We start from the raw sequence: 15,627 nt of genomic DNA, 5'->3' as shown, positions 1-15,627 counted from the left end.
CAAAATCCTGGTTGAATCAGGAATTCCCCAAGGCAGCTGTCTAGGCCCATTTACTTTTTTCAATCTTTACTAATGAATTGCCACTAGCTTTGAGTAAAGCCAGTGTGTCTATGTATGCGGATGACTCAACACTACATGTCAGCTACTACAGCGACTGAAATGACTGCAACACTTAGACAATACACCCGGGCAGGGCCAACCAGGTCGGATATAACCCCACCCACTTTGCCAAAGCACAGCCCCCGCACCACTGAGGGATATCCACAGACCACCAATTTACTACCCTGAGACAAGGCTGAGTATAGCCCACGAAGATCTTCACCGCACGAGCCGGAGGTGGTGCAAAACCAGACAGGAAGATCGTCTGACTCAACACACTCAAGTGACACACCCCTCATAGGGATGGCATGGAAGAGCACAAGTAAGGTCAGAGCCAGAGAATCCCAGTGGAGAGAGGGGAGCTGGCCAGGCAGAGAGAGAAAGGGTGGTTTGTCACTCCAGTGCCTTGCATTTCACCTTTGCACCCCTGGGCCAGACTACACTCAATCATAAGACCTTCTGAAGAGATGAGTCTTCAATAAAGACGAAGGTTGAGACCGAGTTTGCATCTCTCACATGGATAGGCAAACCATTCCATAAAAATGGAGCTCTATAGGAGAAAGCCCTGCCTCCAGCTGTTTGCTTAGAAATTCTAGGGACAATAAGGAGGCCTGCGTCTTGTGACCGTAGCGTATGTGTAGGTATGTACAGCAGGACCAAATTGGAGAGATGGGTAGGAGCAAGCCCATGTAATGCTTTGTAGGTTGGCAGTAAAACATTGAAATCAGCCCTAGACTTAACAGAATGCCAGTGGAGAGAGGCTAGCACAGGACTAATATGACACTTATCACACTTTTTGGTTTTAGTCAAGATTCTAGCAGCCGCATTTATCACTAACTGAAGTTTATTTAGTGCTTTAGCTGGAGACTAGTGCAATGCAGTAGTCTAATCTAGAAGTGACAAAAGCATGGATTCGCTTTTCTGCATCATTTAACAGAAAGTTTCTGATTTTTGAAATGTTACTTAGATGGAAAAAAGCTGTCCATTTTTTTTGTTAGTCTTGATATGTTCGTCGAGAGATCGGGGTCCAGAGTAACGCAGAGGTCATTCAGTTTTTTTTAGTTGACTGTACAACCAAGATTGTCAGATCCAACAGCAGATCTCTGTTTTTTGGGACCTAGAACTAGCATCTCTGTTTTGTCCGAGTTTAGAAGTAAAACATTCACTTTGTCTGAAACAGGCTTCCAGGGTAGGCAATTTTAGGGCTTTACCATGTTTCATTGAAATGTACAGCTGTGTCGTCCGCATAGCAGTGAAAGTTGACATTGTGTTTTTGATGACATCACCAAGAGGTAGAATATATTGTGAAAACTAGCCAGCAGGTCATCACCCGCCTCAAAGGTATGTTTGTACGATGCGGGATACCTACCGAGATCGTTTGCGACAACTCTACTCAGTTTATCTGCACTGAGTTCGAGTTCAGAAGGAAGTATGGTTTCGCTCATACCACCTCTAGTCCCCATTACCCCCGCAGGCAGCGGGAGCTGCACAGACCGCTAAGCAAATTCTTAAACAACCAGACCCACACATGGCACTGATGTGCTACCGAGCCACACGCAACAGGAGCAGGCCCAGCACAACTCATGACAGGACATCTGATCAGAAAAGGGGAGATATCTCCATCATGACATGCTCATCCTTGAAAAATGCCATAAGGTCTGAAGTAGACATACTGTACAGACAATTACCTGGGCTAAGTAAAATAAAATAAAAATAGATCTACTGATCTGCTGACCAGCTAGCTAAAGTGTAGTCAGTGGCTAAGACAGAAAAGGGAAGGAAGAAGTTCAACACTTCATTCAAGTCATTTCAATACAGCACATGGGTTCATCATGGATTGAGCACAGGTCTCTGATCGCGCTGGTGAACGGTAGCGAAGTGTCTGTCACTAGAGATGACATGCAGGAGCTTCCTGCAAGAATTTGTAGTCATGCTGAGGTCTTCTCTTGCTAATTCGTATTTCATTTTTGTAAATTGAGGCTACTAATATTGATAATTACACAGTTATCATAACCTCACGCCAGGGTAAGCCTACTAATGTACACAGTGAATTTTACGAGCACTTCAAATTAAGTATGTGAAAAATGTATGGTGGAAAGACGAATGGAACCATTTCCGTGTTTGACCGCTAGGTTTTATGGGTATTAGGAAGCATCCACTGTGGCAGACAAAATGGCACAGATATAAAGATGAGTCCTCTATCTCTGCTGCTCATTGGTAAGGTTGAGAAAATCGGACGTTGAGTGATGAGCAACAGGACACTGGTCAGGTTTCCACTAGATAGCACAGCCACAAAGTCAAAATGGGCTGTATCGTAAAAATTAATTGGAACAAAAATGTGCTTTTTGGTCTTAATTTAAAACTGCAATATGTAACTTTTTGGGCTACCTGACCAAATTCACATATAAATGTGAGTTATTGATCTGTCATTCTCATTGAAAGCAACAACTTACATTTATTTATATGTGAATTTGGTCAGGTAGCCCAGAAAGTTACATACTGTCCATGTGCATTATTTCTGCTTCCTGTTAAGTTTTGTTTATCTTTTACTTTGTTATGTACACCAACTGAAGATACAATATTTTGGGTTATGGAAAGATATTTTACAGCGGTTGAGATGGTAAAATAATTCTCTACACTATACTTATTCATTTAATCACAAACTGAAATTAGGCAAACTATTAGAATTTTTGCAACCAGGAAATGTCAGTGATTTCTGCATAGTGCATCTTTAAGGTTAGCAGTGTGGTTGAGGTTAGGTTTAAAAATCAGATGTTAGAAATAGGCGGGGTTTATGACTTTGGGGTGACAACTAGTGACGACACACTGTTCCGAGTTCACTAGTTATCACAGCCACAAAGTCATAAACCCTGCCTGTTTCTACAACTTCTCTTCTTAAAATCTTATTTTAAACATCATTAACCAAAATTCAAAAGGCACTCGCACATCTGAGCAATCTCTGCAGGTGCATGGCAACAGTTGAACAAGATGATGGGAGAAAGGAAACCGCACACTGATCTTGGTAGTAATCACTGATATTTAATGAGCTAACGTAAACAACACTAACCACACGCCTAAACTTAAATTAAGACCGAACACCACATTTTTGTTTCCATTCATTTATACTATATAGCCCATTTAGGCTGTGGTAACTAGCGGCAATTATACAAATTAACGTAAAGGTTGCGTAAACGTTGCATTGCGCGTACGTTTACAACAGTCAGGCGATGCAACGATGATCCAATGACACCGTTTGTAAAGTAACTGTAATATTCATGTGTAAACATACTGAATTGTAATTGGATGCATTTTACCGCCGTATCATACTGTGCTATGATTGGGTAAAACCACCCAGGTGTTGAGGTAATCTTCGGTTGATCATGGTATGAGACATGCCAGTTATAGCTAATAAAGAGCTATGTTTAGAAATATCCGGTCGTACTGCATTTTATTATTTTGTACAAAGCGTGCAAGACAGTAACTATACTCTGCTAATGTATGTTAAAAGCTCATTTATGTATTGCAGTTTGTTTGAACTTTATTGTAGGTTATTATTTAGCTGTCTGTTGTGATCTACATCATATATATTAGAGTAAAGCATTGGCTAACTGTTAGCCACAACACCAACAGCTGTGTCTAACCAAAAAGTAAACAAAAATTAGCCCACTAGCTATCGTTTTATAAGTATGTGCACGTAAGGACAACCGTAGCATAGGATGGCAACCGTGTGACTAGGCTAATTAATGCAGTGATAAAGCACCTTCTGTTTACACTTTGTTTTGAGTTCACCTTCTAGGCAACTATGTTAACGTAGTTATGTGTTTCAGCACTGAAAGTCACCTGTGTGCTGTCCAATTGTCCCTAGGCTTTGGGACCATGGCTTATCCATTAAGGAGTGAAGTGGTCAGGCTGTATAAAAATGTAAGCATAACTTTGTCCCTTTCAATTTCTTCTTCGCATGACCTTTTATCTAAAGTATAACTGGACGTCCAGAAATCAAATGACCACTACTTTAAGATTAAGATAACTTTATTGGTAAATTGCACACAAGGTACTATCATACATTTAACATCACCTTTTAACTGAACCCCTCCGAAAGACACCTTTTAACTGAACCCCTCCGAACGACAAGCACACATACAGACTGGGCGCCAGCTGTGTTGTGGGAGGTGGGGGCAAGTGCCTTGCTCAAGGGTACATTGTCAGGCATTTTCGGTTGCTAGCTCACTTCCTGACAGATCTTCATTTGGACCTCGGATTTGAACTGGCAACCTTCCGGTCGCTGGCTCACCTCTCGGCTACCTGCCCTAACGCATTTTGTTTTTAAATATACATTTCTACCCCCTTCAATGGGTAATTGTCACTGTTCTACTCCTCCAACAGCTCCTATACCTTGGATGGGAGTATCCCAAAGGTGCTGGCTCCTTTAGGGATAGACTGAAGTCTGCATTTTTGAATAACAAAGATGTGAAAGACCCAGAGATGATTAAACAAATGATAGCCCGAGGGTAGTTTGTCATCAAGGAGTTGGAAGCACTTTACTACCTGAAGAAGTACAGAGCCATGAAAAAGCGGTACTATGAACCTGAGGAATGACTGGCGACACCACTGAATTGAAATGTGACAATAACAAAGTTAAGGTGCCCTCTATGAAGATGTTTTATTAAGAAGGGTCTAAGAAGCCACTTGGCGAGTCCATCAAACACCAGAACGATTGAAGGCCATATTAAAGTTCAATAGAAGCCATGACAGTGCATTCAGTGTACGCGGTTTAATATGCTTTCCTTGTTCCAAGCATACTTGAAACAGTAGTCTTGTATTTTCCTTTTTACACAGATCAACTTTGCCAAAACCACTATAAAACCACCTCATATTTATTTGAAACTATGCTGGAAAAATATTTTGGTGATCTGAAAAAAAAAACAACATTCAATGTGGAATGAGAATACTAAAACATAGCAGCGATCCTGAGTTGCTTCATTCAAGTAGAATAACTTCATATTGGTGTAAAATTGAGGTTTTAATAAAAAATAAAAACATTTGAACTCTTATCTGGTGATTGAACGTTATTGTAGGATGTCGATCTTCAGAGTATAAAATTAAACTTAAGTCTTAAAGTCTTGTAAACACCTTAACACATGAGAGGTTGTCGCGTTGTACGTCCGGTGAGGTCCAGGTCATGTTCCGTGGTCACTCGGGCTCAGTCACCACTGCACTCGGATATGTCAATTCGGCAGATAGGGCATGTGGAGTTTTCCTGCCAACAGCAAACAACCAGGTGTATTTCTTTCTAATAGATTTCATGTTGTTATCTTATTATAGTTTACCATTTACCCTGTACAAACTCAAGGTTCAATAGTTAATTTAATGACATTTTAAAATGGTGAGAACACCAACTGTTGAGTAACTGCATTGTAACACAGTGCTGTCTAAATAGGTTGTGTTGGGGCCTGCTTATATTGCACCACAGAAAAAGTGTGTACCTTTAACCAGCGGTCGATGCATTGCATATGGTAGTTATGGAGACATGGGAGCATCCTCAGCAGTTCCCCCTCTGTATAGTCCGAGAAACAGATCTGACACCTGTACACAGAGGAAAACATTATCACTGGAGAACACTAAGAGAATACATGAGTAGTAGTGTTGTCACTAAACCAGAATTTTGACTTCGATACTGTCTCATAAAACCCATGAATGACATTTGACAGCACAAGCTCACAGTCAGTTGAGGAAGAGATGTGACAGACGAAGGGGGACAGTATCTATAGACGTGACGGAGAGACGATTAAAGGTGCACTATGCAGATATCGTTCTGACATTTCCTGGTTGCTAAAATTCAAATCATTCACCTAATTACAGTTTATATGACAAAGCAAGCATAGTGTAGACAATGTACCATCTAAACCACTGTGAAATATACTGTATGTAATACCCATACGTAGAATCTATGCACACATGACTGTAAGTCGCTTTGGATAAAAGCGTCTGCTAAATGGCATATATTATTATTATTATTAATATATAGTGCCTTCGGAAAATATTCAGACCCCTTCACTTTTTGTTACGTTACAGCTTTATTCTAAAATATATTAAATTGTTTTATTTCATCAATCTACACAAGGCCACAGGAAGGACAAAAAGATCAACCACCCGAGCCACATCCTGTTCACCCCGCTATCATACAGAAGGTGAGGTCAGTGCATCAAAGCTGGGACTGAGAGACTGAAACAGCTTCTATCTCAAGGCCATCAGACTGTTAAATGGACATCACTAGCCGGCTACCACCCGGTTACTCAATCCTGCACCATATATAAAACATTGAATCGCTGGCCACTTTAAAAATGGAACACGAGTCACTTTAATAAATGTTTACACACTGCTTTACTCATCTTATGTATACTGTATTTTAGTCAATGCCACACCAACATCGTCCTAATATTATATCTGCACAGCTATTTTCAGGTCTCTACAGAGATGTTCAAACAGGTTCAAGTCCAGCTCTGGCTAGGCCACTCAAGGACATTCAGAGACTTGTCCTGAAGCCACTCCTGCGTTGTCTTGGCTGTGTGCTGTTGGAAGGTGAACCATTTTACCCCAGGCTGAGGACCTGAGCAGGTTTTCATCAAGGATCTCTGTACTTTGTTCTGTTCATCTTTCCCTCAATCCTGACTAGTCTCCTAGTCCCTGCCGCTGAAAAACATCCCCACAGCATGATGCTGCCACCATGCTTCACCGTAGTGATGATGCCAGGTTTCCTCCAGATGTGATGCTTGGCATTCAGGCGTTCCAAGCGGGATGACGCTCCAAGCAGGCTGTCAGGTACCTTTTACTGAGGAGTGGCTTCCTTCGGGGAACTCTACCATAAAGGCCTGATTGGTGGAGTGCTGCAGAGATGGGAGAACCTTTGAAAAGGAAAACCATCTCCACAGAGGAACTCTGAAGCTCTTGTCAGAGTGACCATCAGGTTCTTGGTCACCTCCTTGACCAAGCGGCCAGCTCTTGGAAGAGTTTTGATGGTTCCAGACTTCTTCCATTTAAGAATGATGGAGGCCACTGTGTTCTTGGACCTTCAACGCTGCAGAAATGTTTTGGTACCATTCTGAGCAAGTAAATTTATGTATTTTTAATTAGAACTGGTGAACTGCACTGCGTCATCTTTATTGGAAACTATGATGAGTTTAATCAATGTGTCACTGCTTTGGCTGGAACAATATCCTGTGCTCAGACAGCCCCATCTTACATTATGGAAAAGGTACTCGTTTGTGACTTACTGTGTCTTTCCTGCACTATGTGCTGGGTCGTAGGTTTTCGTAGGCAGCCTTTCAATCTCTCTTTCACTCAGGGTTTTCTTGGCCACAACAGCACCCTGGCCCTCCTCAAAGGCCAGTAGAGCCTGAGAGATCAAAACAGAGCATACACACATGAACCAAAACCCACATTATTAAGACAATGGGGTTACTAGGGATGCAAGACAAATCGATGCAAGAAAAATGCTGGAAAACCTATGTAAGAGTTTGACTGCAAAACAGAAGGTGTGATGCCTACATGAAGAGGACAGAAGCTTAGTTTTTCACAAATGGACCCAGGCAAGTTGTACCTCATAGTTGTCTCCCTGACTGTCATCAAAGAGGGAAGAGACCACATGACGGGGGTTTCTGCGACGAGGAGTGCGAGATCGGCCTCTTCCTCTGCGCCTTCCCATCAACTCTGAATGATTCAACACACACTTAACACACATACACACCACAGCAACAAAACCATTTTCTAACTAAGTAGTGCATCAAGCATACCAGTAAATTTCACACTACTGTGGTTGTTGTTCAGTAACATACCTTCCTCTAATCCCGCGACGAGAGGCGAAAACGCTGCGTAGTTCACTGCTGAGGGCCAGGGCGACATCCAGTTCATCCCTAAATGAGGATCATACTGGAGGTGGACAGAACAATAATCAGACCAGTTCACACAGCAGCGCAATTCAAAATAATAACAGTGGAATCCCCATTCAGTGTCACATTGAGTGTGTACGTGCTTTTGGACATAATACTCACCGGGTAGTTGTGGTGGGGTCTGTTGGGCGCCATGGCTTCCTGCTGTCTCCTTTGTTCCTGCTGCAGTTGCTCCTCTCTGTCAAACTGTTCCTACAGAGAGAAAAAAATCCATCACACAGGCTAATCAGGAGACTGAAGGTTTTATGTGAAAGTCATTAATTCAGTTCCAATCCTGAATGTACTGATTAAGATGGAATTAGCCTGAAGTAGAGAACCCAACAGTGTGTTGTCGACCAGTGTTGACTTACAGCAAGCTTGTTTTAAAAAGATACGTGGTACCCTTTGAGTTATCCCTACCTGAAGACTGCGCGCAAATGCCTCATCTTCCTTCAATTGCACTGCGCGAACCACAGCCTCTACAATGACATCATCATCGTTGTCACCGATGACCACCTCGTCATATTTGGGCGACATTGCTTCGGCTGTTGAGATAAGAGTAGTCAGAGGGTCCAGAGACACACCAAGGATAAGCTTATGGTTCTGCTGTTGTCTGTTAATTCTGTTCGAGTCAGGTTGGTCAATGTGTAGTGAGTCACTTAAAAGTGACCTAGAATCTACTCTGCAGTTAACTTTTAGGTAGGTCTACATAGTCTATATCGGGCCCGTAACATTTCGAAGTAGCGTTCTGTCAAAGAGCTAAACTTATTTTCGCCTTAGTATATGTGTCATCTTCTTACCTGTCGAGAAAGGAACCTCCCAGCCAGCAACATGACTCTCTTTCTCTGTGCCTGGCAGGAATGACACGGAGTCTGTGGTGAGGTTTGTTGGGGCTCGGGCAAATGTGGAGGCGGACTTGGTAGAGGCTGCTCTTTTACAGGTCCTCTTCCTGCCTCTGTTGTAACTAGGGAGCCCAGGTTCCACTGTGGATTCTGCCACAGGAGCCTGAGACGATGTGTTTCTGCAAAATCCTTCCCCGGCTGTCACTTCCTGCGAGGCAGGGGGCGCACCAAGGGAGGATGAGGGTGGTGATGATGAATAAGAACATGGCATAGAGGAAGGGAGAGGAGGTTCCAGCCAGGTCACCAGAGAAGAGTCTGTTGTCATGAGAGATGAAGCAGCAACAAAACCACTGGTTGCCCACGAGGTGCCCGGTTTGGCTTCACCTCTCATGCTGGTGGCTGGCATGGACAGCTTTTTGCGTTTTGACATCTGATGAGAGGTGGGGGTCATGATGAGCGATTTGTCCTCCTGACTGGGAGGTGGGCTGAGAGAAACCTGCAAAAAAAGGGCAAGGTCAGGCTGTGGCGACATTCAGCGACTCAACTTTACATTTCTGTTGCAAGACTTGAGATGTCACATTTGGATTTTATAGTAAATTGTTGCCTTCAGAATGTATTCAACTTACCGATCCAAAGTTTTCAAACCTATTGTACCGCTGCCTCCGTCTGAGGTACTGAGGGCTGCACAAGCAGAATGAGAACATTTTGAGGAATATAGCTCTACACATTAGTCTTGCTTCGTAAGGTACACTGACAGAAACAGGATCTTTATTGCACCGATGGTAGTAAGTGTTCCTAGTAAATACAGAACCATAATATGCAAAGCAGCAGTGTACCTGGGCGTCTCAAGGATGACGACAGGGGGCTCGTTGAGGGTGCCAAATTCACTGAGATCACCAAAGAGCAGGTCTTGCTCATCCAGTAGGCATGCCTGATTCAGGGGTCCCGTGGTGTCTAGTTCCTCCAAGTCCTGAAGTGGACTTCTGGGCTCCAAGTTCTCCAGTGTTCTGTCCATGTCTACGAAGATGGAGCTACTAGCTTGTGTATGGTCCATACACTGTCAAAGCTGCAATGTGCAAACCAACACACATTCACACCATTTTATGTGGTAAATGACAAAGTTAGAGCAGTCTACTTTTTCATAATCAAGCAGTCTTAATGAGGTTTGCTACTGTATATTATTAATCCTAAATTACATAAGGTGCCCCTGGAGAAGTTACTAGCTGAGTAGTCCAGTTAATCACTTAATTGGTATATACAGCCTGAAACTAATGACTGCAAATTTGTGTAATTGTTCCTTACAAGCCAGAATATTGAAGAAGAAAAAAAATACATTTAAACTTACTCTACCGATTGTCTGTGCAGTTTGTACTTCAGCTGCTCATATTTGAGACAAAATATTCACAGGAATGTATTGTTAGGTATATGGTTTGGTTCTGCACCTAGGTTAAAAATAAAAGTATACTGGATATTTGGTTCCATCGTCAATCGCTATTGAACCAAGTATGCCATGACAATTGAATATTCTGAATTAGGGGAGGGAGGAGAACAATCCACACCTTTATGTTGGAATTGTTTTGGGAAGACAGAAAATTAAATTAAATTGAATTAAAATTAAATTCACACAAAAAGGTGTTGATTGTTCTCCATACCCCTGGTTTAGAATATACAATTTTCATGACCATTGCATGCTTGGTTCAATAGCTATCGAAGAGAGAAAAAAATAATGGTTCTCTAAAAAGTTGGGTAAACAATATTTTCCTTTGGATATCTTGTCTCAAATTTTAAGCAGCTGAAGGACAAACCACATAGACAACAGGTATAGTACATTTAAATGTAATTTGAGTCAACATTCTGGCTTGTAAGCAACATTTACAAAATTTTGCAGGCATTAGTTTCAAGCTACATTTCCTTTAGAAATTATTTACACCCTCTACTTTTTCCACATTTTATTTTTTGAGGATTTTATAAACAATACAAAACATACACACGACTACATCCTAGAAAACATCACACCTGCCCAGACTCACTAGCCCCCATCCCTATCTCCATATCACTTTCTACCACATGGCCTGAAACCGCACGGTTGTTTGTCTCCATCGCCAAGATAATAAAGCTTTTGATCTTTCCATTGCGTGAACGACGGAGGGTTGGCTGATTTCCAGTTTGAGAATACTTAAAAAAAAAAAAAAAATGTTATAATTGATGAGAAGAGTATAGTTCAACCCATCGGGTAACTCACTGCAACCTCATATGTCATGCCTTAAAATATACAAACAGGCACATTAAAAACAAACTTATATTGTAACACTTTTGTTTTTTACATTCCCAGAAGGCATGAATTATTACTTAAAGGCTGAATTTTAAATAGATTAAATTGAGATCATGTCACTGGCCTAGACACACAATAACCCATAATGTCAAAGTGGAATTATGTTTTTCGAAACGGTACCAATTTTATTATTTTTTTAAATGAAAAGCTGAAATGGCTTGAGTCTAAGTATTCAACACCTTTGTTATGGCAAGCCTAAATAAGTTTCAGTAAACATTTGCTGAACAAGTCACATAATAAGATGCAATGATAGTGTTAAAAACCTCTACAGGATTGGTATCCTCCCCCGTGGGACGGTTGAGCTAACGTGCACTAATGTGATTAGCATGACTTAAGTAACAAGAACATTTCACAGGACATAGGCATGTCTTATATGGGCAGAAAGCTTAAATTCTTGTAAATCTAACTGCACTGTACAATTTAGAGTAGCTATTACAGTGAAAGATTACCATGCTATTGTTTGAGGAGAGTGCACAGTTATGTCCTTAAATGTATCTATAAAACAATTAGGCACATTTGGGCAGACTTGATACACCATTTTGAACAGTAATGGAGCAGTCTAAAAACTCTTTCAACCACTTCACAAATTTCTTGCTGACAAAATGTAGTTTTGGCAAGTCGGTTAGGACATCTACTTTGTGCATGACACAAGTCATTGCGTACAGACAGATTATTTCAATTATAATTCACGGTATCACAATTCCAGTGGGTCAGAAGTTTACATACACCAAGTTGACTGCCTTAAACAGCTTGGAAAATTCCAGAAATGGTGTCATGGCTTTAGAAGCGTCTGATAGGCTAATTGACATAATTTGAGTCAATTGGAGGTGTACCTGTGGATGTATTTCAAGGCATACCTTCAAACTCAGTGCCTCTTTGCTTGACAATCATGTTGTGGGGGTGCTTTGCTGCAGGAGGGACTGGTGCACTTCACAAAATAGATTACATCATTAGGTCGGAAAAGTACATGGATATATTGATATATTGAAGCAAAATCTCAAGACATTAGTCAGGAAGTTAAAGCTTGGTCGCAAATGGGTCTTCCAAATGGACAATGACACCAAGCATACTTCCAAAGTTGTGGCAAAATGGCTTAAGGACAACAAAGTCAAGGTATTGGAGTGGCTATCACAAAGCGCTGACCTCAATCCTATAGAACATTTGTGGGCAGAACTGAAAAAGCGTGTACAAGCAAGGAGGCCTACAAACCTTACTCGGTTACACCAGCTCTGTAAGGAGGCATGGTCCAAAATTCACCCAACTTATTGGGGGAAGCTTGTGGAAGGCTACCCGAAACGTTTGACCCAAGTTAAAAAATGTAAAGACAATGCTACCAAATACTAATTGAGTGTATGTAATCTTCTGACCTGGGAATGTGATGAAAGAAATAAACATTTCACATTCTTAAAATAAAGTGGTGATTGTAACGACCTAAGACAGGGAATTTCTACTAGGATTAAATGTCAGGAATTGTGAAAAACTGAGTTAATATGTATTTGGCTAAGGTGTATGTAAATTTCCGATTTCAACTGTGTGTGTGTATGTATACACACATATAGTATGGGAAAACTGCGATTCCTCATGAAACCCAGACAACAAAAATACCATGATTTTTGGAGGAAGGATTGTTGACATTTGAATCCAAAAGCATAATTGAGAAATAATTAATCTAAGTTGACATACTTATGACATTTTGGCCTTCCCACAGCCACCTTTAAGACTCCATAATGTTTCATCTGTAGATGCTTTACCACTTGCTCTGTAATATGAGTAGTATTTTTATTTAAATAAAAATGACAAATAAATATTGAAAAATGTAAACAAATTTTTGGGGGATTTGGCTATTTTTGTTTTATACATTTTTGAATATGATACACTCTACAAGCATATCCAAGTCCTAGAGTGGATCTATGCTAGATTTTGGCCCAATTTGTGGAGAGAAAATGGAATCTAGGCAATGTAACCAATCACAGCCTTCCTTTTACTTGTATCACTGCACATCCTGCAAATGGGTTACCACATTCATTGTTGGTAATGCTGACAAATTGGATCATAACTCTAAAAGTAGCAGACAGCCAACTCTGGAACATTGATATGTCCATTTAATATATTATGTTCAACAATACATTGAAACATTTGCCAAATCAAATTGTGTTTTCAATATTCATGTTTTATATTCTTCAATATTCATAAATTGCATTAAAAAAGTTACTGAAATCTAAATACTATGCATTACAGAGCAAGCGGTAAAGCTTCATATGACACCAATGTTTGCTGTGTAGCACCTACAGATTAAACAATATGATGTCTTAAAGGAGGCCTGGGTAAAAATTGAATAAATATGCCAACTGTGAGAAATTATGCTTTCAGAATAAAATGTTAAATATACAGTTCCTTCAGAAAGTATTCACACCCCTTCACTTTTTCCACATTTTGTTGTTACAGCCGGAATTTAAAAAAGTATTAAATCAAGATTTTTTGTTGTCACTGGCCTACTCCAGAAGGTCAAAGTGGATTATGATTCTCTCTATTTTTTACAAATTAATTAAAAATGAAAAGCTGAAATGTCTTCAGTCAATAAGTATCCCCTTTGTTAGGGCAAGCCTAAATAAGTTAATGAGTAAAAATGTGCTTAACAAATTACATAAATTGCATGGACACACTGTGCACAGATCATTGTATGTGTGGGGTACAGAGATGAGGTAGTCATTCAAAAATCATATTAATTGAATGACTACCTCATCTCTGTACCCCACACATGTAAGATCCCTCAATTGAGCAGTGAATTTCAAACACAAAGACCAGGGATGGTTTTGAAATGCCCCGTAAAGGGCACCTACCTATTGGTAGATGGGTAAAAAAAAAAAGCAGACATTGAATATCCCTTTGAGCATGGTGAAGTTAATTATAGATCAATATTGTAGTTATTCCACAATACTAACCTAAATGACAATGTTAAAAGGAAGCCTGTACAGAAAAACATGTATCCTGTTTGCAATAAGGAACTAAAGTAAAACTGAAAAAATGTGGCAAAGAAATTCACTTTATGTCCTGAATACAAAGCGTTAAGTTTTGGGCAAATCCACCACAACACATCACTGAGTACCACCCATTTTCCAGCATGGTGGTGGCTTCATCATGTTATGTGTGTGCTTGTCATGGCAAGGACAAGGGAGTTTTTTTAGGATAAAAAAATCAACAGAATAGAACTAAGCACAGGCAAAATCCTAGAGGAAAACCTGGTTCAGTCTGCGTTCCAACAGACACTGGGAGACAAATCCACCTTTCAGCAGGACAATAACCTAAAAACACAAGGCCAAATATACACTGGAGTTGCTTAGAAAAGGTGTGCAAAGCTCTTAGACTTACCCAGAAAAACTCACAGCTGTAAACCATGCCAAAGGTGATTCTAACATGTATTGACCAAGGGGGTTGAATACTTATCGAATTAAGCTATATTAGTGTTATTTTTGTATTTATTTTTAATACAAAATGTTAGAATTTTTCAGATTACTTTGTGTAGAACATTGGACAAAAACATGACATTTAAATATATTTTAATCCCACCTTGTAACACATTTTGAGAAACTCTAGGGGTGTGAATACTTTGAAGTCACTGTACTGTATATACAAATTAATTGTGTATTACAGCCTGATTAAATCAGATTACTAGCTAGGCAGCTAGATTAAAAGATAACTAGGTTAGATAACTACCTGTATTTGTCCAAGGAATTAGAATAGTTCTATAGGATACCCATTTATTTGACTCTGAAATTACTATTTTGTCGGCATAAGGATATGACTCATTCGCTTCATGATTGAAATATTGTGGGAACGTAACGTCTTAACGTTACATAAACATATCAATGAGTGTACCTAGCTAGATATTCCCTAGGTGTGAACCTGTAAACATTAGCTAATTTACTGGCAAGTATGTACTGCACTCTGTTGGTATGCGTTGGCTAGCTAACTGTGCCTACCCGGTGGTATGCTAGCGAACTGTGCCTGTGGCTACCCGGTGGTATGCTCGCTAACGACTGTTGACTGATCTAATATAAATATAACACAACTAATACCTTCACATAGATCACACCTTACTTCGTGATTACGATTCAATTGGTCCTTGTTCTCGAGAGCCCTCTTGTTAATCCATCTCACAAAATACAATGACTAAACATTCCAGCCAGCTAGCTAACCAGCTACTATTTTCCTTTCTCTTCCAGCGCCAAAACCACAACATTATGTTTTATTTCCGTTTGTGACGTGTAATGTTCTGCGTTCACTTCCGACATCACTTCATAAAAAAGTTACCATCAGAAGTGGTTTTGAAGAGACCATAATATCAAAGATAATGACAACTCTGTGGTAATATGAAAACTGTGGTTAAATTCTCCCGTACTTAATATGTCAATTCAAATACAAGTAACCG

General features: G+C 40.3%; 2 protein-coding genes across 7 annotated transcripts; one reads left to right on the top strand and one right to left on the bottom strand.

Moving 5' to 3' along the window:
* The first annotated feature begins 1,774 nt into the window (after window positions 1-1,774).
* Window positions 1,775-4,695, top strand: lyrm5b (LYR motif containing 5b). Its single transcript, XM_035798369.2, is given in 3 exon segments — window positions 1,775-3,595; window positions 3,927-4,020; window positions 4,483-4,695. Coding segments are annotated over 3 exon segments (411 nt in total). The 5' UTR covers window positions 1,775-3,491.
* Window positions 4,111-15,477, bottom strand: si:ch211-59o9.10 (uncharacterized protein LOC561841 homolog). Of its 6 annotated transcripts, none has more exons than XM_035798365.2 (12): window positions 15,275-15,477; window positions 12,056-12,126; window positions 9,703-9,932; window positions 9,493-9,547; window positions 8,825-9,362; window positions 8,445-8,569; window positions 8,148-8,237; window positions 7,932-8,025; window positions 7,697-7,806; window positions 7,371-7,492; window positions 5,583-5,682; window positions 4,111-5,356 (listed from the first exon to the last, which is right to left on the bottom strand). In XM_035798365.2, the coding sequence occupies exons 3-12, from the start codon at window positions 9,918-9,920 to the stop codon at window positions 5,300-5,302; spliced, it is 1,509 nt and encodes a 502-aa protein (XP_035654258.1). In that variant the 5' UTR covers window positions 9,921-9,932; window positions 12,056-12,126; window positions 15,275-15,477; the 3' UTR covers window positions 4,111-5,299. The 6 variants fall into 6 exon arrangements, with proteins under 6 accessions (XP_035654258.1, XP_035654260.1, XP_035654259.1 ...); XM_035798367.2 differs by having other exon boundaries at window positions 15,292-15,477; XM_035798366.2 differs by having other exon boundaries at window positions 15,297-15,476.
* Between the last annotated feature and the right edge of the window lie 150 nt (window positions 15,478-15,627).

The sequence above is a fragment of the Oncorhynchus keta genome, chromosome 22 (genome assembly GCF_023373465.1).
Source record: "Oncorhynchus keta strain PuntledgeMale-10-30-2019 chromosome 22, Oket_V2, whole genome shotgun sequence".
NCBI classification, from domain to species: Eukaryota; Metazoa; Chordata; class Actinopteri; order Salmoniformes; family Salmonidae; genus Oncorhynchus; species Oncorhynchus keta.
Note: the sequence above shows the minus strand (reverse complement) of the source record. Positions and strands in the feature narration are given on the sequence as shown.